The following is a 27,614-nucleotide window of genomic DNA, read 5'->3' on the forward strand; positions in this document are numbered from 1 at the left end:
TAAATGACTTTTGCCTCCGTAATCTGGATGCCTCCGTGCGAATCCATTGAAGCATATAGGCGTGTTTTGGTTTACCCCCCTTAAAAAAAAATTGGCGCAGACCTTAAAAAAAAGATTCCATCATTATAGCCTCTGTTCCATTTTCTTGCCAAGATTCTTAGAATCTTGCCTACGTGGCATGCTGACTGTGTATTTGCTGCACACGTGACATTTTTTTTAATTTTTAATTTTTTGTTAATTTCGTTTTTTTAAAACTTTTTTATTTTACTTTTTTTTAAATTGTTTTATTTTATGCTGACATGGAATCCACGTAGACATTTTATGCATTTTATTTTAACTTTTCAAAATTTAAAAGATGGAAAATTATAAAGCTTTGTAGGCAATGGATGTTGAACCCATGACCTTCATTCAACATACAATAGGCGCTACCACTAAGCTACCTTATTCTTCATGGAAACTTTTGCTTCTCAATTGTATATGTTAGATAACTGTTTGTCATATTTGATATTTTCATTATGTTTAAACTATTTTATATTGAGTAATGTATCATTATATTTAATAATAAATAATAATATCTTATTATTCAAATAACATTCTTTTATATTTATTATTATATGTTAAAAAGTCATTTTAGTTTATTTCAAAATAATTAAAAAGTATAATTTCATTAATCGTTATATGTTAAAATGATTAAAAATATAATAAATAATACATGGATTTTAAATAATAATAAACTGAAATAAAATTTAAATGTGTTTTTAAAATAATATATAGAAATAAACTGAAATTAATTTAAATATAATTCATAGTTTATATTTGAATAAATAAATTATAGTATATATTTAAAAATAAACTGAAATTAATTTTTATAAGTAATAATAAATTGATATATATATATATATATATATATATATATATATATATATATATATATATATATATATATATATATATATATATATATAAACTGAAATTAATTTTTAATATATAATAATTAACTGAAATTATTTAGATTCCACTATTAATTTTACTATATTTAAAAAATAAAACAATATTAATTTATTAACATTTTAATATATATTCGTTATTAATATGTCAAAACAATAAAATCATTGACCAATATAACATACTGAAAATAAAAGCAATCTAAAATTATTTAGATTCTACTACCCATTATCCATTGCACTATATTTATACAATAAAATGTAATAAACAATGAAACAATATTATTTTATTAATATTTTAACATATATTTATTATTAATATATCAAATAAAATAACAATTGATTAATATAACATATAGAACTGAAAAGTAAAGGTTTCCATAAAAAACAAGGTGGTCTACTGGGTTTAACACCCATAGGCCACAAAAATTTAGAGTTTTTCATAAAAGCATTTTTAGAGTAAATGGGATAAAAGCATTTTTATAAAAAAAAAATAAAAAAAAGTAAAATTAAAAAAAACGAAATTCCACATGGAAATTTGAAAAAATGTCACGTGTGCAGCAAATACACTGTCAGCACGCCACATAGGCAAGATTCTAAGAATCTTGGCAAAAAAAATGGAACAGGGGCTATAATGATGAATTTTTTTTTAAGGTCTGCGCAATTTTTTTTTTTAAGGGGGTAAACCAAAACACGCCTATAAGGCAGGGGACAAAAGTCATTTAACCCTAAAAACAATGACAATATCTCAATGTACCCCATAGATCTCTTATACACCGTACGAAATTCCATTTTTGCCCCCAGCTTCCGTAGATGTACTTCCGGAAGCACCCCATTTATGCAAAAAAAAATTGATAGGTTTCGTAGCTAGATCAACAGAAGAATAATAAACTACTATATATAGGGAAAATACAAATAAATTTAGTTCATTGATAGTTTCGTAGGTTTATCTACAAAATGGCTTAGCGCCATACTATTCCGTAGATGCATCTACAAAAGTGTCTGATATAGTTTGAACCAGCATGATCACTCCCTCCATTGTTTCATTTCTTCAAACTCTCCATATTCCGCACTCTAAAAACCCTACATCATCAATACCTTATTTCACTCCAAGACTCAAACTTTTTGGTGCAACAAGTCAAAGGAAGCAAGAGGAGTCTGAATTTCAGGTAAATATCCATCTTCAACGGAACATGTTGAAAATGAACACTTCCGTAGGTGCATCTTCGGAACAATCAATGAGTTGTTTTTTTCCAACAGTTATGTAATTCTGTGTTATTTTGACAATTGTTTGCAAATAGGTATGATGCGCCTTGATAATATTTTAAGAGAATTAGCTCTTTTAGTCGATGTTTGTACGAGTGTTTATGGGGTAGTCGCAAAGATGGTAGATGTCGGAGGTGACTTTAGTAGCAAGGAAGGTTTTGATGATTGTGAAAGCATGCTAACATGGATTCGTAGGAATGCAACTAACCTTAGTTATGGTGTGATAATAGAAAGATCGGATAATGGTACGACAAGAAGAAACCCGTTTGTAATAATAATGTGCGAAAGAAGCGGGAAATAACATCCTCCTCTAAGAAATTTTAAAAGAGACGACACGGGTACTAGAAAATGCGAGTGTCCATTTAAGATCTGTTGTTACATGTTGGCTAGCAAGAATTGTAGATGCTCTGTTATTTGTGGTTTGCATAACAATGATTTGTGCGCAAAATTACAAGGCCATCCTAGTGTTTGTCGGCTCAATCCGGAAAAGAAGGCATCTATCTATTAAAGACACGTCCTTGAATCTTGTCCAACCGAAAAATATACTTGCCACATTGAAAAGGAAGGAACCCGACAACGTATCAATTGATCGGCAATATGTCTCAGGCCGGATTGAATTATATCTTTCACGAGGCCAAGCGCGGTGAAACCTTTGGTGGCGTTGCGCAAAGTGTGGTTGCACTATTACTAGCACATATGGTATTCCGTGTGCTTGTGTTATTGCTAAAAAGGTGAGATTAGGTGAGCCAATAAGAATGGATGAAGTCACTACTCATTGGAAGATACTTAGTTTTGATGATGATGGTTGCATCTAAGAAGAATCAGATATCTATATTACTTCCGAATGAGAGGCGATACAAGAGAGGTTTTCGAAGGCCGATGACAACATGAAACTATACATCAAAGAACAATTGCGGAAGATTGGATTTTCAGAAACAACCGTCATGAAACCGCCGTCTCAATCGATTAAGACAAAGAGTGTTCCGAAGAAAGTGAAGCCTACGCTGAATGACAACTCGACTTCACGAGATCCTTCATATTGTGAGCATGTCGACAAACTCTTTCCCGAATCACCTAGTCCTAAATCTAAAAAAAGTTCAAACAAATGAGCTCGCATTAGCAAACCGCCTCCTACACCTATTGCTCCAAAAGTTTCGACTCCGACACCTATTGCCACAAAAATTCCATCAATTGAAGAGGTACATATTGCTCAGAAAATTCCATCAATCGAAGATGTGCATATTGCTCCAAAAATTCCATTCAACGACGAGATGCCGATTTTTATGCACAAATACATCGACCGAATCGTCAATGTGGTTGGGGACGGTAATTGTGGATTCCGGGCCGTATCGGCTTTGCTTGGTAAGGGAGAGGATGACGATAAGCTTGTCCGTCATAAACTTATCGAAGAGTTGATGAACCATAAAGACTCGTACACGCGGGTATTTGGAGACGAAGCTATATTTGAATCGGTTCAAAAAGCTCTTGTTCCTTGGTTGGGTGCTTACGCACTGACTTCAAAATGGATGAGATTCCCGGAAATGGGACATCTTATTGCATGCGCATATGACATGGTATGCATTGACTTGACACAATATGGTTTTTCGGAAACCTTTTTTCCGCTCTGCGCCCCACCTCCTAAAAATCTGAATAATCGTATTATGTATGTTGGATGGCTCGCAAAATCAAAATATTTTGTGCAAGTTTACTTGAAACCGGGATGCCCCATACCACCTACGTCAGCGGAATGGGCACTTCATCATACCAAAGCTGCCGATATGTGGCCGTATCGTTTTGTGGATAGGATGCACGATTTCGAAAGGTTGAACAACATCGAAAAGGAATCAAATGCCGAAAAGTCAAGATTAGAACCTCCAATAGATTTAACCGGCGAAAGTTCTTTTGATGTATTTATCTAGTTTCAAAGTGTAATATATGCACTCTATAGCATTGCAATATAATCCTTTTTTGTGTTTATGTGTTTGTGTCTATGTGTATCAAAGTGTTTATGTTTTTGTGGTTATGCTGCTACTGCACTGAGTTCTGCTAAAAAACTAACAGGAAAACTTCCATAGATGTATTTACGGAAGGGCCTGATATTAAAAATTATGGGTGTTTACCGTAGATGCATCTACAGAACGGAGAAATCTATGACCCTTTCGTGGATATATCTACGGAGCATTCTGTGACAGAAATTGTGTGGTCCATAATCACCAAAGGCTTCTATAAATTTGGGGTTTCTAGGGTTGAATTATTACACACAAACACAAACCCTAAACACAAACACAAAATGGCTCACATAAGGCCATGTTCAGCGCAGCGAACATCATCCAAGCATCCTGATCCTGAACCAGTTTATCTCAGAAAGGATAGACATGTTATTTTCTCTTCCGTCAAACCCCCTATGTCGGTTAAATTTTGGAACATCCATTCCTTCGACCAACTCAAGAGGATTCTGATGTCTTTTTTAGAGGGGGAGTACAAACCCGGCAAAGTCATCAGAAGGACCCAGAGGCTTAGAACAAGGACCTCGTCTGAGACCGGAGAAAAGGAACGTTGGTGGGATGAAGTGGAAGGCGACGTTGATTCCATTCTAATGATGCATGGATCAGATGACATTGTTTTAACTGTTGTAATTTCTTAGATCTCTTAGTTTTCTTAATTTTCTGTTAGAAATTTCGATATATCTTTTAATCAATGTTGATTTTAATCAATGAGTGGATGTTTTATCGTTACAAATTTTGTTGTTCTGGTTTTCTGAGTCTTGTTTAGTTCCGTATATGCATTTACGGAAGTCTTCCGTATGTGCATCTACGGAACATAGCAACGTTAAATTAAAAAAAAATGTTTCTGGAGATGCATCTACGAAAGAACGAGGACAATTTGATTAATTCGATAGTGCGTAAAAGAGTCATGAGAAATTGTCAGAACAATTTAGTTTTTTTTTTTGTCATTTATATTTTAAATATATAAATGTATATATGTTTTTAGTATACATTTTTTTGGACCGAGGTTTCTAGTATACTTAGACCTTAAGAAAGTGCTATATTATTAAATACAGCAGACTTCAATTTACGTTGTTGCTAAGGCACATCCAGTGTTATTAATAAACAAAATTGCTCACCTATAATACACTTTTGATTCCATCTGAATTCCAAAAAGCAATAAAGTATAGCCAATAAGAAATCAATATAATTCTGTCATCTTTTCTGAAAGTTAAAGGCCACACTATTATCAAGGTGTTCTTTTTAATGTACATATATAAAAATGTTTTGCCAATAGAAGGAAAAAAAATGGTTGATTATCTTTTCAGAAAGGTCATCAAACCAAAAAAATCAAAGATGGCAGGAAAGGCGTGTGGGATCTCGATTGTCCATTTGGTTTCACTCTTGTAATATCTATATCACATTAGGTGCAATGGTGCATGAAGTTTTCTATGCCAATAGTATCAATTGAGAAAGAATTTAAATATAAGTTTATTATTGAGAATAATCTTTGTATGCTCTACTCATATTTTAAGATGATTTTTTTGTTTATGAATATTTTTTTTTGGTGTGAATATATATATATATATATATATATATATATATATATATATATATATATATATATATATATATATATATATATATATATATATATATATATATATATATATATATATACACACGCTATAATATCTATGTTATATTTATTTGGTGCAATAAAAGAAGTTAATATTTATTTGAAAGATGCTCAAAATGATGTAACAAATATAGTCCTCACATTGAAGGTGTCATTGACTTTTTTGTTTCTTAATAAATATAGAAGAAAATTCAATCACAAGAGGAAGATGGAAAACCAATAAAGAATGAAGATGGTAAGAGAATTAGAGAGAATTATGCTAAAAATAAGGCTATATTTCATTAACGATTTAATAGGGATAGTTATATAAAAATACAAAATAATGTAGCTAACCAACTAATGTGAAAAAATAAACTTCCCTGACATGTAATCGATTACACTCGGAATGTAATCTGTCACAATACCCTTCTATCTAAAAAACTAAAAACTTGAGGGTGGTAATTGATTACACTACGATTCTGCTCTTGAAGGGGTGATAATCGATTACACCCTTTACACGGCATTTATTTGTAAACAAGTTGTTGATACTTATAAATCAACAACTTTTGAATTTTTTTAATCATTATTTCATAACACACCACCTTAATTCAAGTCTTCCATACTCATGTGCTTCTTCAACCTCTTGAAAATTTCAACTGTTACTTCTTTGGTTAGCAAATCGTTCACTTGATCTTCACTTTTGCAATACCCCGACTTCAATTTTCTTTCACTCACAAGCTCTCTCAAGTAGTGAAATCTCATATCTATATGCTTGATTCTCCCTTGCGCAATGAGATTCTTATCAAGGTTTATGGCGAAAATGTTGTCTATTAATAAAGTCATAATTTCACTCTCTTTATTGTACAACACCTTCATTAAATTCATTAACCATACAACTTGACTCACACATATAGACACTACAATGTACTCAGTCTCGCAAGAAGAGAGCGTCACAATTGGTTCCTTCTTAGAACACCAAGAGATTGGTGTTTATCCATACATACAGATGTATACAATAGTGGATTATCTGTCATCTTTATCTCCACGTCTGTTTGAGTTGGTATAATCGAGCAATTTACAACTTTTACGTTTATCCGTTGCGGGAAATAAAATTTCGCAGCCAATTGAACCTACGACGTATCTCATAATTCTCTTGGCTGCTGCCAAGTGTGATGCATTTGGCTTTCCCATAAATTTACGCATTATGCCCACACTAAATGCCAAGTCCGATCTCGTATTGTACAAGTACCACAATGATCCAATTAGCCTCTTATGATGCATTGGCTTAATACCATGCTCGTCTTCATTCTTTGACAACTGCAATCTTGGCTCTGTAGTGCTAATTTCCACATTACAATGCTCCATTTCAAACTTCTTCAATATCTCAAGAGCATACCCCCTTTGATGCATGAACAATCCCTTTTCGAACTTGTGATACTCAATGCCAAGGAAATATGTCATAAAACCAAAGTTGATCATTTCAAACTCCTTCATTAAATCACCCTTGAACTCAGTAATGTAACCTTCATTGTTTCCTGTAATAAGTAAATCACCCATGTAGAGGCATATGATGACCACTCCTTTGCTTGTATCCTTCTTCACATACATATCATGTTCAGATATACATATATTAAATCCTATTTCCTTTAGAAACCCATCAATTTATAGAACTTGGATTCCTATTTTTTTTACAACAAAGTCAGATGGTTGTGTCACATACTCCTCCTCTTCCAAAGGACTGTTCAAAAATGAAAATTTGACATCTATTTGATAGACGGACCAATTGTTTTATTTGCAATATCAACAACTAGCCTAATGGTTTCAATTCTAGCCTCCGGATCAAATACTTCTTCAAAATCTATGCCTTCTCTTTGCAAAAATCCCTTTACTACTAATCGAGCCTCATCCTTGATTATTTCACCTTTGGGATTTTCCTTCACTTTGTACACCCATCTTATACTAACTGGCTTCTTTCCTTGAGGAAGATTAACTAGTCGCCATGTATTGTTTTCCAAATTGACTCCATCTCATATTTCATTGCACATATCCATTTTTGATCACTTAAGGCCTCCTCCATTTCACCGGTTCGGATTCAGCCATGAGCGTAAAATGGATGAGATCACCATTGTTGTTTACTTCATTATCCGGGAACAACTCACAATCTTGTAGTCTTGCAGGCATGCCTCTTTGCCTCGTTGATCTTCTGACATTTACTTTAACTTGGACTTCATCGCCTGTATTTTATGCATTTTCAAAAATTGCATATCAGTCCAACATCATTATAATCAATTATAGCATGTTGCCAGTCCCTTAATTCATCGAAAATCACGTCCATATTGATTATGATTCTTTTGTTGACTGCGTCATAGAGTTTGTAGCCACCTATAGAGTGATACCAAACAAGTATCATTTGCTCTCCCCCGTCTTCTAGCTTCTTTCTAAGCTGGTCCAAAACATGTCTACAGCCAACCAAACCAAATACCTTCAAGTGACTCATATTTGTCTTGAATTAGAACCAAGATTCTTCAGGTGTAATATTTTCAGCTTCTTGGTTGGACAACTATTCAACAAATATGCAACTGTGGACACTGCTTCTCCCCATAATTATTTTGGAAAGTTTTTCCCTTTCAACATGCTTCTCACCATGTTTATAATCAATCAATTCTTCCTTTTAATGAGTCCATTTTATTGAGGTGTATAGGGTGACACTACCTCATGTACAATATTCCCTTGATCACGAAATTTCCCAAAATTATTTGAGATTTATTCACCTCCACCATCTATTTTTAGAGTTTTGATTTTGTGATAACTTTGTCTTTCTACCATGGATTTTAACCTCTTGAATACTTCCATCACCTTATCTTTTCTTTTGATCAAGTAAGTTCACAACTTTCTTCTAAAATCATCAATGAAAGTAACAAAGTACTTATTGCATCCAATTGAATCAACTTACAATGGTCCACAAACGTCTAAATACACCATCTCAAAATGACACTTGGTTCTGCATCTTGCATCTTTACTAAAGCTGCCTCGGTGTTGCTTGGCCTGCACACACTCTTCACATACTTTAGTTGACAAGTTGATTAATGGCGGCCCCGTAACCATGTTATTTTTCTGCATAAAATTGAGGTCCTTGAAATTTAAATTCCTAATCCTATAGTGCCACATCCATTCTTATCTACTAGCAGCCGTTACAAGACTCCTACGCTCCATTAATTTCAATACAACTTTGAAAGTTCATTTTTGAGCCATAGGGGCCTCTAGGATCAAACTCCCATTTGCATCCATAACTTTCAGCACTTCAATTTCCATGTGAATCTTGTAATTTATTTCAAGCGATCGACTAATGCTTAATAGATTACACTTGATTCTCTGAATATACATCACATATTTAATCAAGAAATGCTCACCCATTCTTCCTCTTGATTAAGACATCGCCAATACCATCTGCTGCAAGTGTGTTGTGATCCGCAAATTTCACCTTGTTTTTCAATGCTTGATTGATTTTTTAAAACCAATATTTCCTTCCTATCATGTGAGTTGAACACTCGAAGTCAAGGTAATATTGATTGTTGCATTCTATATCTTCTCATGGAGTCACCATCATATTTTCAAGTGATTGTATCCGATCTTGGCTGCATTTTCCTGTGTTGTTTTCTGCTTTAGCAATCACTATTAACAATATGCTCTCATTATCTTCTTTCCTTGAAAACTTTTCTTTAGCTTCTTGTGGATCATTCTTGTTGGCATGAAATTCGTGAGTAAAATGTCAAAGCTTTTGACAATTGTAGCATTGGATGTTACTCTTGTCATATTTCCATCTTCCTCTATTTATGCCACCTTTGTAATTGCTTGATCCACCACCTTTGTTGCAGCTTCTTTCATCCTTTTGAAATGTTGAGTTTTTGGAATTTTAGGAGTCCATTCCACCATTGTTGTGATAATTTTCTCTACCTCTATTCATGCATCACTCTCCCTTTACGTTATATTTTCCAATGAAACGGGCCTACAAAGCAATTTCAACTTTTTCTTTGCCAACATTTCTCTTATCCATTCTCTGCTCATGAGCCTCAAGAGAACTTTGCAACTCTTATTTTCTCAGGGTTGAAATATCCTTGGACTCTTCAACAGTAACAACTACGTTATCGAATCTTGATGTCAATGATCTTAAGATCTTACCTATCACATACTGCTTAATGATTGTCTCTCCACACACTTTCACTTGATTCACCAATCTTGTGATTCTTGTAGTAAATTTTACTAAATGTTTCCTTCTCCTCAATTTAAATTAATTATAGTTGCCTCTTGTGAGTTTGTAACCTCCCCACCTTTGCCTTATCAGCTCCTGCATAACTTCTCTCTAAGATTTCCCAAGCTTGCTTTGAGGATGTGCATTCATCAACCTTCTCAAAGTTATCAGCATCAACACATTGATGAATGAGATACAAAACTTTGAAATCTTTCGTCTTCTCTTCCTTGTGCGGAGTTCTTTGTGCAGTCGTTGCACCTTCTACAAGTGGATTAACACCATTATTGATCACTTCAAGAACTTCTTGATAACCAAACAACGCCATCATTTGTTTTCACCACTTGTCACAATTCTTCGTAAAGAGAATTTGGATATTTGTTGGGATACATTCATTAGAGATGGAAATTCTCCAACAAAAAGTATGTTTAATTAGTTTTTTTTTTTTAAAAAATTAAGATAAACATGTAAAATAATAATAAATTTAAAGCTCAAACTCAAACTGAATATCCAAACCAAGAAAATAATCAAATATAAAGTTGGGAAAGTCAAAACGACATCGGGAAAACTCCTCCCTGATGAAGAAAGAAAAGTTATCCCATCATAAAATAATTGCTATATTATACCCATAATTAGCTAAATTGTTTGCACACATGTTCTCTTCTCTATAGATATGTGGACAAACTAAATTCAGCTGTAAATTTTTGTAATTAAACCATCTACTTTTGAGCTTCCATCAAGTTAATTCATACTCTGAATGGTAGTTTAAGAATCACTCTATATCCACATATACTAGCAATCTTTCTCATCTTCTTTTTCAATAGCTAGCATATTCACTCAAACTAAATTCAGCTGTAAATGTTTGTGTTAGTCTTGATACATATCATATTAGGCTTTGTCTATATTGCTGTTGTAATCTTTGGTGCATTCATGTATCCACTATTTATTTGAAAATTATCTAGGATATGAATTTGTTTGCTTGCGGTTAACTATCCAACCTTTCAAGAGATAAGAACTTATCTTAGTCAAGGCTGAAATGCAACTCACCACAAATTGTGCTAGTTCTAGGGTTGTCGAACCTAATATCATTCCAATCTATCCGTATACGATGAACTCTAGCCACTACAATCATGTCTTTAACTAGAATTTTAATTAGAAGTGTCAATCAAACATGTTCGCTCTATTTTATCTCTACCTCATAAAAGTAAAAAAAGAAAAGTCAATATACTAAAGTGTGCGAATCTAAAACCTTTATCTAAAAAAGGTTGAGTTGAACAAACATATATCTCCAAAATTTAAAAGTTGTAAAATTCAAATTCTATAAAATAAAAATAAAAATAAAAGTATAGAAAAGACTAGAGTTGACTAGAGAAGAGAAAAAATTTAAAAGTTGTAAAATTCAAATTCTACAAAACAAAAATAAAAATCAGAAAAGACTAGAGTTGACTAGAGAAGATGACATTTGAGAAAAATGTTAAACTCATCTTAAATGAATAATTAATTATGTGAACATAACTAGTTTAGTTGCTGCTTTCAATACCAAATAGGAACCTTTAGATGGTTTGGTGGATTTTAAAGAAGACAATAATTGAAGTACTAAATAGTTATAAGTTCAACTCCTTTCTAACAAAAAATAAAAATGTAATTTTAGAGAAGATATATTCAAATTTTACTGATTAAAATAAATTAAATCATATAAAAAATAAATCATTCAATTAAAAAGTTATTAATTATATATTATTTTTCATCAATATTTTAATACTCAAGTAAAGGTAAAACATCAAAGAATAATGCAAATATTTAATATCTATAGTATGTTTTAAGCATTTATTACATTTTCCATGTAAATAAATAATTTTATATTATTGGGGGAAAATATCTTCAAACATTTGAATTTCCAAATAACATATTTTGAAGAATAATTTGAATACATTTTCCTGATTCTCAGAATCAAAATTTCAATACTAAGAAGTTTGACCAAATTTATTATTTAATTTATATCCAAACTCTCAAAAATAAATTATCCTAACAAAAACCTTTAATTACAGTTCAATCATTTACTTGAATCATCTCAATATAATCATGCACATGACATGTTATATGATTAAAAGATAGGGTTCTTCAAAAAGATAAATATGATTTGTCCATAGTATAGTACAATACTACAACTACTTTTATGTGGGTCCTTACACTCAAACCTCTGCAGAAAAATGAAAATATACATCAAACTATATACTATAACTTATTTCCATTAAAAATACTATGATATTATTATATAATAATCTTTTTTAAACCATTATATTGCTTGTTTTCAGTGCCATTCTCAGTGAACAATCTTCCATAGTTGAAATGGAACCTTTCTTCCTTTCCTCTCTCTCACTCTTCTTCCTACTTTTCTTCACTTTTTCTTCTGCTCAGATGCCAGGTACATACTACTACTCTCTTCTTCTTTTTCTTCTACACCTTTTTCTTTTCTTGCATTGGTTCTTGTTAATATTGCTGCTTCTTTTCCATGTTGTGGCCTATTATAGTTTGTAACCTCAATTTTGAAAACAACTTTACCAATTCCTTGTTTTTCATTTCCAAAGATTCTATCTTGATAATTTAAGATCAACATGTTACATATCTGTACATAATGGAACACTGTGATATTTGTGATGATATTCTGACGAAAGTTGATCCATGTAGCCGACCCTTGTTACTGGGATAAGGCTCGGTTGTTGTTTTTGTTATCTATGGTTTTAATTTGTGATGATATTTGCCTTGTTGAACAGGTTTTGTGAGTTTGGACTGTGGAGGTGATAAGAATTTCACTGATGAAATTGGTCTTAAATGGACTCCTGATGATAAGATTGCTTATGGTGAAATAAGCGCGATTTCGGTTGCGAATGAGACACGGAAGCAATACACGACGCTTCGAAACTTTCCTGCTGATTCCAGAAAATACTGCTACACACTTGATGTTGTTAGCAGGACAAGGTATCTACTGAGGGCAACATTCTTGTATGGAAATTTTGATAACAACAATGTTTATCCGAAATTTGATATTTCGATTGGGGCTACTCAATGGTCTACTATTGTTATATCGGATGCGAATACGATAGAAGTAAGGGAAATTATATTTTTGGCTTCTAGTCCTACTGTTAGTGTATGTCTGTCGAATGCAACAACGGGGCAACCGTTCATATCTACGCTTGAACTGAGACAGTTTAATGGTTCGGTTTATTTTTCGTTCTACGAGGAACATTTCTACCTCAGCGTCTCTGCGAGGATAAATTTCGGTGCAGAGACGGACGAGCCAATCAGGTATTAAAGACGAACATGTTTGCTGCATAGTTATAGTTATTGTTTTGGTTTTGAAGTGGTTTAAGTGTGTGTTTGTTTCTGCTATATCAGGTATCCTGATGACCCGTTTGATAGAATTTGGGAGTCGGATTCTGTCAAGAAAGCGAATTACCTCGTCGATGTTGCTGATGGAACTGAGAAAATTTCGACCAATGTATCCATTGATGTCAAGAGAGATGAAATGCCACCGGTGAAAGTAATGCAGACAGCGGTAGTAGGTACGAATGGATCTCTAACGTACCGATTAAACTTGGATGGTTTTCCTGCTATTGGACGAGCGTACAGCTATCTTGCAGAGATAGAAGATTTTCCTAGAAACGAATCGAGAAAATTCAGGCTAGTACTTCCAGGCCAGGCTGATATTAGTAAAGCCGTGGTAAATATTGAAGAGAACGCTCTAGGAAAATATCGCGTTTATGAGCCTGGGTTTAACAATATATCGCTACCTTTTGTAATGTCGTTTAAGTTAGGCAAAACAGCTGATTCTTCTCGAGGTCCTCTTCTAAATGCCATGGAGATTAATAAGTATCTCGAGAAAAATGACGGTTCTCCTGATGGTAAGTCTCGACCTCATGATATGTCTATTGCAGTACAAAGAGTTTTCTGTTCAATTTTTTTCGGAAATATCGTGACTCATGTATGTAGTTTACTTGGATTCGATGACTTGCAGGAGAAGCTATATCTAGTGTGATTTCTCAATACTCTTCAAAAGATTGGGCAAACGAAGGGGGTGATCCGTGTTTACCTGTCCCGTGGTCGTGGATCCTATGTAGCTCGGATCAACAGCCGAGAATAGTTTCAATTTTGTTGTCTGGGAAAAATTTGACGGGCGATATTCCTTTGGACATCGCTAAATTGACTGGTCTGGTTGAACTGTAAGTTTCTTATTTGACTTCAGTGAACTTCTGATGTCTCAAGTTTTGTATAACAAACTCGTCTCGTGGATGCAGATGGCTTGATGGCAATATGCTGACAGGCCCGGTACCAGATTTCACCGGATGCGTGGACTTAAAGATCATGTAATCGCTGATAAGTTCATCTTCAGGATTCATTTTTTTCAGTTTTAATTTAACTACAGCCACTTTTTTCTTATGCAGTCATCTTGAGAACAACCACTTGGCAGGTGTGCTTCCGGCATCTTTGGGGAACCTTCCGAATTTGAGGGAACTGTAAGCTATCTCGCACTTACACGAGTAGTTTTATCACTTATGAATGCAGCAATATCGCGTGCGCGCGTGCACTCTCAAACGTTATGTTTTGATATTTATGTTGTGCTTATAACTGTTGCAGGTATGTTCAGAATAATATGTTATCTGGAACCGTACCGTCTGAACTTTTGAGCAGAAATTTGGTTTTAAAGTGAGTATTGTTTTTCATCGAAATACCATTGCTTCAAATGGATCAATACATTTCGTCTAAGTTCGCGATACTTACATCAACAACAACGACTTTTTATTTTCTGTCCTCCTCAGCTACTCTGGAAACAACGATCTTCATAAGGGAAGCCGAAAAAAGGACCAACTGTATGTGATTATTGGTTCAGCAGCTGGCGCCGCCATTTTACTTTTAGCTACTATCATATCTTGCTTGTTTATGCACAAAGGAAAGAAAAAATATTATGATCAAGGTAAGTTTCTAAATCAAAATTTCATATAATTTCTGAGATTTGATATGATAGTACCTGATGTTCTTTTTTATGCACTCTTCGCAGACCACCTTATTTCACTCGCTAATCAAAAAAACCCGGAATCTAAGAGTGATGGTCATGCAGAAGTTGCTCACTGCTTCAGCTTTTCTGAAATTAAAAAGTATACGAACAATTTCGAGAAAAAAATTGGTTCAGGAGGTTTTGGAGTTGTTTACTATGGGAAACAGACAAATGGAAAAGAGATAGCAGTTAAGGTTTTAACTAGTAATACCTATCAAGGCAAAAAAGAGTTCTCTAATGAGGTAAACTAGTACATTTCATTAACCACTTTCAGTGATCTAACGCCGCTATTTTCATGTAATAGTTACATTTTTGTTTCGATCTTGTGATTCAGGTGAGTCTTTTGTCGAGAATTCATCACAGAAATTTGGTGCAGCTTCTCGGTTATTGCCGAGAAGAAGGAAACAGTATGCTTATTTACGAGTTCATGCATAACGGAACTCTCAAGGAACATCTTTATGGCCCGTTAACACACGGACGGAGTATCAACTGGATTCAGCGACTTGAAATCGCCGAAGATTCTGCGAAAGGTTTATATCATTTAAGACTACTGTATTAATTAATACTATTGACAATGTATTAACTGAATTATCGTTGCGTTAATTCAGGTATTGAGTATCTTCACACAGGATGTGTCCCTGCAGTTATCCACAGAGACCTAAAAAGCAGCAACATTCTTCTAGACAGACACATGAGAGCTAAGGTTTCGGATTTTGGTCTTTCCAAACTCAATGTTGATGGAGTCTCTCATGTGTCTAGCATAGTTCGTGGTACAGTAGGATATCTAGATCCCGAGTAAGGCCTTAAACTTGATTTTGTTGTTTCCTTAAGTTGATTAACTTACCAAAAAAAGCACTTATCATTGTAACTTTTCTCTAACAGGTACTATATTTCTCAGCAGTTGACTGACAAGAGTGATATTTATAGTTTTGGCGTAATTCTTCTTGAACTCATATCAGGTCAAGAAGCAATATCTAATGACAGTTTCGGTGCTAATTGCAGAAACATAGTCCAATGGGTGAGTTTTAACTTCTCTATAATCATATTATTGTTGATATCTCTGTAGCATGGATACCTATGAAAAAATGTGTATACGTGTCTTTGTCATGTTTCTGGTGTATGTGATATACATTAACTCAATCAAAATCAATTATGTGGCAGGCAAAGTTGCATATTGAGAGTGGTGATATACAAGGTATAATTGATCCAGCCTTACGCAACGGCTATGATCTACAATCGATGTGGAAAATAGCGGAGAAATCATTGATGTGCGTTCAACCTCATGGACACATGCGGCCATCGATATCAGAAGTTGTGAAGGAAATTCAAGACGCGATTGCGATTGAAAGAGAGGTGGAGAGTGTTTCGGATGAGATGACGAGAAATTCAGTTCACTCTTCGATTAATATGGGTTCTATGGATCTCGCTGCTACGGAGAATTACCTCGCGATTGATGATTCCATTGCACGCCCTACTGCACGATAGTATAGACTAGAGTAGAATAGAATAGTGTAACTGTAATGGAATGGCGCAATTTTGAATGTTTTCTCCCTCTCTTTTTCCTTGTATATTTTTTATGGATTAAATATGTTTACTTTTGTAAACTTTCAAAATTTTGTATATTGCTTTTTCAGTTTCTAGAAAATGCAAATCCAGTTCTTCCAAAGTGATTATTCATGTTGCCTTCGGTTCTTCTCTATCAGTTCTACCCTCTGATGTTGCCTATGGTGTTCTTTAGCATTTGCTCGTCATGTTCATGATGTTATGGTTGCAATATTTCATACTTTTTGGACCTTTATTTATACCTCATTTCTTCTTGATGATTAAGAACAATTGGGTGAGACTTTTGTCTCCATCAACATGCTTTTGAGATGATGAGTTCTTACCCTGGATCTGCTGTTCTAGGAGTCGTGATTTTGATAGCTTGGATCGCCTTACAATGGTTTGGGTGGAGTATGGCTTCTATTTATCGCCATGATGCTAGATCTTTGAGGTATGAATAATATTTTATCGGACTTTACGGTGTGCACCAATATTCTTGCATAATTTTACTGGATGGATACAACATTGGTTGTGATAAGAAGATTTGGTGCTTCAATCTTCTCGCAAGCTTCTTGTATGCTTTTTCTTGTTGGAATTACACCCCAAATTTTGGAGAATTCTGAATAAATCTTGATGAACAAGAATTAATCTTTTCGATTGATTTCGACTCTTGTTCTTCACTCTTCACTCGAGTGACTCAACCACACCTTAGTTGCAAGATGATTCCGATGTACAATAATTATGAGAGAAGAAAAGAAAAGATGAATTAGGGAAGAAAAAAGAAATTAGGGATATAGAGAAAAATATTAATATTTCTGCAAAGTTTTCCTCTACCTCTCAACTGAGATTTTATTAAACTATGCAACTGCATACTACAAAGATAGGGGTACTCCTTATTTATAGGTTGAGTTTTCTTGTTCACTAAGTAAATTCCAACTAACCTAAATCAGCAAAACAACACAAAATAAAGTTAACTCAAAATCTTTGTCGAGGCACACTCTTTCGACTTTTCGACATCTCCTTGCTTCTGTCGAGCAACATGCTTCGACACAAGGAATTACATTCTCAATACACCACCTAATTCATTGCGTCTAAGCTATCTACATTCATCATAGACCTTAATTTTTTGAATACTTCGACCTGCACACCCTTTGTCACGATGTCTGCAATCTGATTTTTTCAGTACTGTAGTGTTCCAAGTTTATCTTCCCTTTTGCTACTTGTTATCGAAGATAATGAAACCTCATTTTGATGTGTTTGCTTTATCCATGTGCTATCAGATTCTTTACCAGGTTGATAGCATACATGTTGTCGATCTTCATGGTAATAGTTTCACGATTCTTTGCCGTAATTTCTCCGACCAGGTTCACCATCCACGTTGCTTGACATGCACAAAGATAAGCAGTTATATACTCTACTTCACACAAAGACAGTGCTACTACTGATTCTTTTATTGAGCTTCAAGCAAATGATACACCACCTAACATAAACACATAGCCAACTGTGGATTTTCTATCCTTAAGATCACTACACCAACTCGAGTCGGTGTATCCCACTAGCTTGCATTCTTTTCCTTCATCAGCTACATGAAACAAAATGCCATAGTCGAGAGTTCCTTTGACATACCTTAGTATCCTCTTCGTTGCTGGTAGATGTGATACCTTTGGCTTCTGCATGAATATACTTACCATACCTACACTATATGATAGATCATGCCTCACGTGATAAAGATATCTCAATGATCTAATAATTCTCTTCTACTGAGTCAGATCGACATCATCTTCATCTGAGTCTTTCGACAGTTGCAGTCTTGGTTCAGCAGGTGTTAAAGCCGCATTGCAGTCTTTCATCCCAAATATTTTGAGTATTTCACTTGCATATCTTCTTTGATGCATCATCAAGCCTCTACTACTCTTGCTGAATTCGATACCAAAGAAGTATGAAATTTTGCCAAGATCAGACATTTCAAATTCCTTGCTAAGATCACATTTGAAGTCTCTGATCTCTTTCTTGCAGCTACCTATTATTAACAAGTCATCGACATACAAACACAGTATAAGCAATTCACTCTTGCTTCTTTTTACATATACTCCATGCTCAGTTGTGCACTCCACAAATTCCTCCCTCCTTAGGAAATTATCTATTTTCTTGTTCCAAGCTCATAGAGCTTGTTTAAGTCCATACAGGGCTTTATGCAGCCTGCATATCTTGCTTTCTTGACCTTATTTCATAAACTTCTTCATCTAAGGAGCCATTCAGGAATGCACATTTCACATTCATCTGACAAATATGCTAGTTCATTTTTTCTAGACCAACAACTAACCTGATTGTTTCGATCCTATCAACAGGTGAAAAAACTCCAGTTCCTCATTCATCGCTTTCATCCACTTTGAATCCTTCAATGCCTCAGCTGCATTGACTAGTTCGACATCTGCATAGAAAGCATAGTGTACCAGCTTACCTTCATCATTGACTACATCATCTGATGTAATCACAAATTCCTGCAACCATTTCTTGTTCTTTGAGGTCTGCTTGTGCTTAGTTGACCTCTGACTTCTTCTTGTCGAACTTCTCTTTCAACTTCAGTAGATGGTTCTTCACATATGATTCTCAATGAATCCTTTTTTATATTTTTAGTCCAATCCTATTCCTTAAGCTCATCTATGATCAAATCTCTACTGATCACAACTTGCTTATTCACTGGGTCGAACAACTTGTATCCTTCAGTCGAATGATATCTTATTAGGATCACGTTTTTTTCTCAAATGATCAAGCATATGTTTATGTGTTATAGATTCAAATAATTTCATATGGCATAAGCTAGGCTTGACACCTGACCAACATTCTTCTGGCTTGATTCTTTTTAGCTTCTTTGTTGGACATCTGTTCAAAATTTATGTTGCAATCGATACAACTTATCCCCATAATTCTTCAGGTAGATGTTTGCCTTTCAACATACTTCTCACCATATTCATGATGGTTCTATTCATCCTTTTAGCAGTTCTATTTTGTTGTGGAGTATAGGGTAGCACCACCTCATGCACAATCCCTTCTTTCTCACATAATATGTCAAAGTCTTTGGACACATATTCTCCATTACCATCAGTCCTTAGAGTCTTGAGCTTTCGACCACTTTGTATTTCGACCATAGATTTAAACTTGACACATACCTCAATCACTTTAATTTTCTTCTTGATCGAGTAAGTCCATAGTTTTTTACTAAAATCATCTATGAATGTAAGAAAATATCTGTTACCTCCAATTAAATCCACCCGGATAGGACCACACACATCAGAGTATATGATTTCAAGAATTGCCTTCGATTTGCTTCTTGCATCCTTGCTGGAGCTATTCTTGTGTTGCTTTTCTGCACACATTCCTCATATACTTCATTTGGAATGTCGATTTCTAGTAACCTTGGAACCACATTTCTGGATGTCGATTTCAAGAAAATGATTTAATAATTCTAATTTAAAATTTAACTTAAATATAAATTGAATTAAGAATTAAAATTATAAATATAGAAAGATTAGTAAAATGAACAGAAAATACTATTAATTAGAAAATTAAACAAAAAATGCATAAAAATGAACATGAATGTATACTTTTGATTTTTTTTGAATGAATGCAGAGTTATGTAAATGTCATAATGGAAAGATGCACATGAATGGTAAGCTTAAGCCAGTTAGAAGTAAAATTAGGAGGGTAAATTTTGGGGTGCAACAAAGGTCATTTTGCCTTCTCACTAGGACTTAATCCATTATAGCCAAAGTGATTACAACCACAAAGACCTATTGTCAATGTCTTCTTGAGAAGTCAGACTATATCCCAGTCTCTCAAGAAATAAAATCAACTCAAAAGTTGAGATACAAAGATGCATTTACAAAGATGCTTCTATAAAGCATATTACACAAATTGAAATACAATGAATAACACAAAAGTGTTTGAGAGGAAGTGTATGAACAAAAGTTCCTTGCTTGATGCTTTTCTATCACACAGAGTTCCAGCGTTTTCGTTTGAGTATGAGTTCTTCAAAAAGTTCTTATATTCCATTCTTCCAAATCTACTTTATATAAGCATGGAAAGATCTGTTGAAGGGTGAAGTTGAAATTCCATGATTTCTTAGTTGCATCCTTGCATAACGGTTAGCAGAAAATGGAAGACAAAATGATATTATAGTATTGTCCTTTCTCCACAAAATCAGTGTAGTGGAAGGAATATTTGATCTTGTACCATGTAGTATTTTCTCACATAAAACCTTTTTGATCTTATCTTCTAATCTCCTGTTTTCTCTAAAACCCTAATTTTTCCTTTCTTCCCCAATTCATCTTTTCTTTTCTTGTCTCGTAATCATGGTGCAGCTGAATCATCTTGCAACCAATGTGTGGTTGAATCACTCGAGTGAAGAGTGGACAAGAAGAGGCAAAATCAATTGGAAAGATTGATTCTTGTTCTTCAAGATTGATTCGGAATTCTCCAAGTTTTTGGGTGTAATTCCAACAAAATGTATGGTAAGATAAAACTAAAATGTATCAAAACATGAGTCTTCACCTAAATCTATATCTATACGTGGTTCCACCTTTGACCTTTCCTAGTTTGTTTCTCTTTCTATTTCGCTCAACTTGGTATACTCTTCCATCCTATCCAAAAAGTTATCTGACCAACTTTCAACTTCTTTTATGGAGTGAGATATCCATTCAGGAGATGTTCGTATGATATCCCGATTTCAAATAAACTCAAAAAAAATATTGTGATTTTGAAAGCCGCCAATACACATAACTCATCTGACTGAATTTTGAGGTAGGTCACTTTGAAGTGAGAACAATATTTATGAGAAACCATATGTTGTCACATTGATACACACTATGTTATATGCATTTGCTATTAGATAGTTCATTTAAGGCTTAAATGCACTTTTGGTCCCTGTTAGTTAGCGAGTTTTTGATTTTCGTCCCTGTAAATTTTATTTATTTATTTTAGTCCCTATAATTCCCTTTCGCGTTCGTTTTAGTCCCTAAAATTAAAATCTGCAAGAAAAATCGCAGGAAGATCCGCAGGAAACCTGCAGATTTTCCTGCGGATTTTGGTTTTAGGGACTAAACCTCAAACAAAAAGTAAGATATAGGGACTCAAACAAAAAAAAAAACTTACAGGGACACGAAAATCAAAATCTCGCTAACTTACATGAACCAAAAAGTGCATTTAAGCCTTCATTTAAAAAAGAAACACATTCATTTTTCACACCTCTTACACAAGAAACAAGAGATACATAAATTTCATCGAAATGTTTTTTCCCGCTAACACATTCCTTGAAAGGAAACATGCATTATTATAGAAATTTTCTTTGTTCTTATTCTATAAAAGATATTAATAGTTAACGTTTTTTTTTTATTGTAAGTTTTTTATTTTGTAATTTTATTTACTAATTATTATTAATTTTTAATTTTAATTAAAATTAAAAATTAATAATAATTAGTAAATAATATTATTAATTAGAATATAGTTATTTTTTATATTATTTATTAGAAAGAATATTTTTTTTATATTAATGCTAATATATTGTTTAAATAGAGAATGATTTGTTTTTTTTAATAATTTTTTTTCATTTTTATTAAGATCTTATTTAAAATATTAAATTACGACCTCTAAATTATTAGAAAGAGTTTTATATATAAATTTTATATTTATATTCAGTTTTGCGATTTAAAATGGAAGAACTTTTATGTGTCTATTTCAAAAAATTAAATACAGTAATCTCTAAATTAAAATATTTTAAAAATATGTACTATTTTTGCAATTTAACAAATAATTAAGTATAAAAAGATAAAATGACATTAACTAAAATGATAATAATAGTAAAAATTTATAAAAATAATACTCCATAGTTAGTGTCATTAAGCATGAAGGAAGTATAAAAAAAGATATTAGAGAAAGGTAAAGACAAATTTGTGAAAGAAATAATTGAAGAGAAATAATAGATGGAGAAGATTGTAGTCTCTTCATTTAATACTATAATAAATATTAGATTTTTTTTCAGATTTATTAAATAATTTATATATCTTATTTTTATAGATCAAATAGATTACTTGTTTAATAAATCTAAATTAATTTTAATTAAAATAGTAGTAGTAGTAGTAGTAGGAGAAAATATGTATAATATTCAATTTTTTTTTCTGGTTCTTAAAATAGCTGTCATCTTTTAAATTGGAAATGAACTTGTTCAAGTGTGATTTTCATTTGAGATATGAGAGAGTAGAGTAACATTATTTGTTGCTTGACTTGAGTTGACTGGCGCAGTGCCATCCATTCAACCTATTATGGCTAATGAAAGATTATCTTCTTCTTCTTTTTTCACCTACGATGTATTCTTCAGCTTCAATCCCTCAGATACTACCAATGGTTTCACTGCAAATCTCTCCCAAGCTTTCCAAAGAAGGGGAATTAAGAGTTTTATGGAAACCAGAGACGAAATCACACCGGACATTTTCAATTTAATTGTAAAATCCAAATCTGCGGTTATCCTACTCTCTGAGAACTATGCTTCATCTTCACGTTGTTTGGAAGAACTTGCATATATCCTTAATAACTTTGACCATGCTACAAGGTCTGTTTGTCCGATTTTCTATGATGTGAAGTACTATGAAGTGAGAGGGTTTAGCGGAGCTTATGGTGAAGCGTTGGCGAGACACGAGAAGAATTTGAAAGATAACAAGGGGAAATTGCTGAAATGGAAGAACGCGCTATTTGAAGTAACTAATTTGCCTCGCTTTCATTTCCAACACGGGTACTCTAATTTACCAATATTTTTGCCTTTTCATTATTTATTTGCTTTATATTTGAAGAGTTACTACTGTCTATTTCTTTAAGAGAAATGCCCAACTCTTTCTACCATTTTTTTTATTGGTTGAGACACGTAGGTCCTACCACTTTATGTAGAATTCAATTTTAAAGTGAAGGACCTACATCCTACTACTTTATGTGAGATCTATTTCTAAAGTGAAAGACTCTCATGTATTTCATCCCATAAGAGAGTGTTTTGAAGAAAGTGTTAAAAAAAGAGGGTTCATAACACTTTTCATATATTTAATCTTCAATGTCATGTCGCTATATAGATTGCATGTCCAACAATTTGAACCTTAATATGATTAAGGTGATTTGCTTTTACAAAGGAGATTAATTATTTTGCACTAAATTTTACACAATCAATTCATCAATCCTTTAAACTGACATCTCACTTACGAGAAATATGGAAATGTACTTAAATCAATATTCTTAGAGGCAACTAGTAGAGAAAATCTTAAATTTATTTAAAATTCTATTTTTGTTTCAATTGAAATCACAGGGTTGGCTGTGATTATGAAGGAGAGAGAAAATTTTATTTATATTTTTTAATTAATAAATATTTGTGATTGATTGTTTGTAAAACCATGTGTTATGTTTGTGTGTAGGTAAGTATTTCCCCTCACTTACATGCCAAATCTAAAAGCATGGATGTGAGACTAACTTCTTTCCTTGAGCAGGGTTGGATATGATGAAACTGCTTTTATTATGAAGATTGTCAAAGAGGTCTCTAGAAAGCATTATTATGCTCCTTTGCCCAATGAAGATCACCTAGTCGGATTAGAGGATCCTTTGGAAGAAGTGTGCTCCCTTATGGATTTGGAATCTGATAGTGTGCTCAAGATAGGGATATTTGGAATGAGTGGTGTTGGTAAAACAACACTGGCTGGAGCAGTTTATAATAGAATTGCACACCAATTCGAAGGTCATTGTTTTCTTTATGTCAAAGGAAATGCTGAGATCGTGCACCTCCAAAATAAGCTTCTTTTCGATATAGTTGGAGAAGATATTCAGATAGAAAGTGCCCATAGAGGTGCTTCATTAATAAAGGAATGGCTCCAACAGAAGAAAGTTCTTTTGATACTTGATGATGTGGATAGACTAGAGCAACTGGAGGCCTTGGTTGGAGGACAGGATTGGTTTGGTTCTGGAAGCAGAGTTATCATTACAACTAGGAACAGACATTTGCTAGCATATCAGGGTGTTGAAATAACATACAATGTAAAGAAGTTAAATGACAAATATGCATATGACTTGTTTATTCTCAAAGCTTTTGGAAAGAGAAAAGTCGAGCCAATATACGCAGAACTTTCGTACCAAATAGTAGCTTATGCTGAAGGGCTTCCATTGACCTTGAAAATGTTAGGTTCCTTTTTGCATGGTAGAAGTGTAGATGAATGGAGAACTGCATTAGCGAGGCTAAACAGTACTCCGGATAAAAAAAATGATATCCAAAAAGTACTTAGAATAAGTTTTGATAATTTAGGGGATGATGAGAAAAGTGTTTTTCTTGACATTGCTTGTTGTTTCAAGGGATATGAATTGACAGAGGTCAACAAGATACTATGTGCTCATTATGGCTACAACGTGAAATATCATGTTGATGTGTTAATTGGTAAATCTCTCATAACTATTAGTAGTTTGGATGGTAAGGTGAAAGTGCATGAGTTGATAGAGAACATGGCTAAAGAAATTGTCCGTCGTGAATCACCAGATCCCGGGAAACATAGTAGGCTATGGTCTCATGATGATATACTTGACATTTTAAAAACAAATAAGGTAAGGTGGATATTGATAATTTACATATTTCCCTTTATTTATTGATTTTGACTATATAATAATGTGTAAATTTCTTTACATATATCTGGTGAAGTCTTGCATACGTATATGCTTTGTAAATGATTCACTCTTTTTCTCTCTTTTCTGAAGGGTACTGATAAAATCCAAATCATACATTTGGATCCTCCCTTAATTGGAGATGAAGTAATAAAATGGGATGCCGAGGCATTCAAGAAGATGGAAAATCTCAAAACACTTATCATTAGAAAATGTCACTTTTCCAATGCTCCCAAACATTTTCCATCTAGTTTAAGAGTATTGCAATGGTGGAATTATCCTTCACAAGAGTTACCATGCGATTTTGATCCAAAACAACTTGTCATATGCATGGTACCAGGCCTGAGTGTCACACCACCCCAGCCGTTTGAGTTATTCGAGGCAAGTATTAGTTTCCCCCTTGTCTTGTATGTTCAAGATTATTCATTTAAATATTTTTCTGTCTTACTCTTTTTAGACCTTAGAACATTTTAGTTCCACTGTTCTTATAGCTGCATATATGGTGTATAAAATTATTTGCATCTCTAAATGAAGTCATAGCATCGAACCAATCTAATCCAATTGTTAAAAGGCGAGAGTCAGACTCAAATGCGTATGAGAAAGATAAACTGTAGGGAAGGATCAGTTTGATGCTGAGTACATGTTATTTTCCTTTTATTCTTTTCCCCATACAAAAAGCTTTCAATCCTAACCAGATTGACTGACATTTCTAAAGCTTTGCAGACTTGTAAGAGGGCTGCCCGAGTTATGTTGCAGGTTTCTGTGAGGGTTTTGCAAGCTGAGGCGACTTGGAGACTAGTTGGCCTTGTGTCAAGTGTAGTTGGCCTGTTATGTTATGCTTTGAGCCCTTCTTTCAACCGATTAATTGGTGGCTGGAACTCTTTCAAGGGTGTTCTTTACGCCGTGTTTTCTTTGGTTATCATTACCACTATATTATTTGGAAAGGAGTCTTCTCTTTCTACACAGTATGTTCAGTACAAAGCCTACATGAAATTTGCAGTTTTAATGATCATCTCATTGTACTCATTCTTTTATGACAATGCTGTGAGCGGGAAACCTGAAATACGGAGTGTGGTTTCGAATGCTGCGTTTGCTTTGATGTCATTAAGCTTGTCAAAACTGGTTAAGTTTGGATTTGAGATTGGTATGTTCTCTTATTTCCTAGGCTGTCTTGTGATTCAATTATGGACCATCGATAGGAAGCTGATTTTGGTAGCCATAATCTTCGGTTGTCCACTCTTTGTTATGCAATCCTCTCTGGATTTTGAACCAGAAGTCAGTAATGGAAGTCAAGTTATTAATTCAAATTCACAAACAATGTTATTGCTAACTAATAGAGGTCAAGATATTCATTTAGATATTGACTCCTCTTCAGATGCCACACCAGAGGTTAATAGTGGTGGTGAACATGTCATCAACGTTCCTTAGGCTATCTTTCCGAATTAGGAGAAAAAGAAAGGGTTTAAAAAAAGATTTAAGTGAGTTTTGTCAAAACCCGTTGATATATCTATCATAGGTTTCAGTTGGTTATAATTTTTTCTGTGATTTGAACAGTTTTCTCGTTTGTGTAAGCGGGTTCGAGTACCCCTAGTGCTCTTGTTTATTTGAATCCTTGCTTAAAAAAAATTAAAGAAAAGATAGATAAATCTTTATTATTGTTTGAAAAATTAATTTTGTATATAATGATTAATGAATGTTTAATGTTAATATATTTTTAATTTTTAGAGAATATTATAGTAACATAAATTATAGTTGAATAATTTACTTACGTTCTTAAAACCTTCCAAACTCCTTTTCCAATATGTTTTTGAGTTCTCCTAAATTAAGATAAACCTTTTAAAATCTTCCACTAATAAAAAAACACCAGTGCAGAGTTTTAGAATCTTCAACTAATAAAAAACACATGTTATAGCACGAGTTTCGTTTCGATTCATTTGTAAAGTTTGAATTTATTTATTTAGTTGGCTAACATTCACATAGTTACAAATTTAGAATCATTATATGCTTTAAAATTTGCTTAGCAATCCATAAATATTCACATAGTTTTAAATATAGACTAATAATATGCACCAACTTTTAAAAATTAATCCAAGTAGTATTTTCAAAAACAATGGAAATATAGCTCAACCAATTATGAGGACGTACTTATTATAAAGTTGAAAACTTGAAAAAATATATAGATAAATATATTAGAGAAATTACATTGATTGAACATTTAAAAATCTTGTTAAAGTGAATAAACCGTACAACCGATTCTCTAACTTCAATTATATAAAACAACATC

General features: G+C 33.5%; 3 protein-coding genes across 3 annotated transcripts; all 3 read left to right on the forward strand.

Annotated features, from left to right (window-relative positions):
- Positions 1-2,807: 2,807 nt before the first annotated feature.
- Positions 2,808-4,129, forward strand: LOC131658552 (uncharacterized). The gene is made up of 2 exons (XM_058927833.1): positions 2,808-2,941; positions 3,331-4,129. Exons 1-2 carry the CDS (start codon positions 2,808-2,810, stop codon positions 4,127-4,129), a joined length of 933 nt encoding a protein of 310 aa, XP_058783816.1.
- An 8,200-nt stretch (positions 4,130-12,329) lies between these two features.
- LOC131644564 (probable LRR receptor-like serine/threonine-protein kinase At1g67720) lies at positions 12,330-16,778 on the forward strand. The gene is made up of 13 exons (XM_058915105.1): positions 12,330-12,484; positions 12,834-13,365; positions 13,456-13,961; positions 14,075-14,279; positions 14,355-14,423; positions 14,502-14,573; positions 14,695-14,763; positions 14,877-15,031; positions 15,116-15,354; positions 15,447-15,642; positions 15,721-15,907; positions 15,995-16,130; positions 16,274-16,778. Exons 1-13 carry the CDS (start codon positions 12,409-12,411, stop codon positions 16,595-16,597), a joined length of 2,766 nt encoding a protein of 921 aa, XP_058771088.1. The 5' UTR covers positions 12,330-12,408; the 3' UTR covers positions 16,598-16,778.
- A 6,082-nt stretch (positions 16,779-22,860) lies between these two features.
- LOC131644565 (disease resistance protein Roq1-like) lies at positions 22,861-27,039 on the forward strand. The gene is made up of 4 exons (XM_058915106.1): positions 22,861-23,438; positions 24,175-25,273; positions 25,424-25,711; positions 26,054-27,039. Exons 1-4 carry the CDS (start codon positions 22,972-22,974, stop codon positions 26,756-26,758), a joined length of 2,559 nt encoding a protein of 852 aa, XP_058771089.1. The 5' UTR covers positions 22,861-22,971; the 3' UTR covers positions 26,759-27,039.
- The last annotated feature ends 575 nt before the right edge of the window (positions 27,040-27,614 follow it).

Source organism: Vicia villosa, linkage group LG1 (genome assembly GCF_029867415.1).
Source record: "Vicia villosa cultivar HV-30 ecotype Madison, WI linkage group LG1, Vvil1.0, whole genome shotgun sequence".
Taxonomy (NCBI): Eukaryota; Viridiplantae; Streptophyta; class Magnoliopsida; order Fabales; family Fabaceae; genus Vicia; species Vicia villosa.

Excerpts from the sequence above, each read along its gene's own strand:
- LOC131658552 (XM_058927833.1), top strand. The coding sequence starts at position 2,808 with ATGTCTCAGGCCGGATTGAATTATATCTTTCACGAGGCCAAGCGCGGT. Across the intron at positions 2,942-3,330 it reads CTTGTGTTATTGCTAAAAAG|CAAACCGCCTCCTACACCTA; the intron begins GTGAGATTAGGT and ends AGCTCGCATTAG.
- LOC131644564 (XM_058915105.1), top strand. The coding sequence starts at position 12,409 with ATGGAACCTTTCTTCCTTTCCTCTCTCTCACTCTTCTTCCTACTTTTC. Across the intron at positions 13,366-13,455 it reads GAGACGGACGAGCCAATCAG|GTATCCTGATGACCCGTTTG; the intron begins GTATTAAAGACG and ends CTGCTATATCAG. Across the intron at positions 14,764-14,876 it reads AGCAGAAATTTGGTTTTAAA|CTACTCTGGAAACAACGATC; the intron begins GTGAGTATTGTT and ends TGTCCTCCTCAG.
- LOC131644565 (XM_058915106.1), top strand. The coding sequence starts at position 22,972 with ATGGCTAATGAAAGATTATCTTCTTCTTCTTTTTTCACCTACGATGTA. Across the intron at positions 25,274-25,423 it reads ACATTTTAAAAACAAATAAG|GGTACTGATAAAATCCAAAT; the intron begins GTAAGGTGGATA and ends TCTTTTCTGAAG. Across the intron at positions 25,712-26,053 it reads AGCCGTTTGAGTTATTCGAG|ACTTGTAAGAGGGCTGCCCG; the intron begins GCAAGTATTAGT and ends AAAGCTTTGCAG.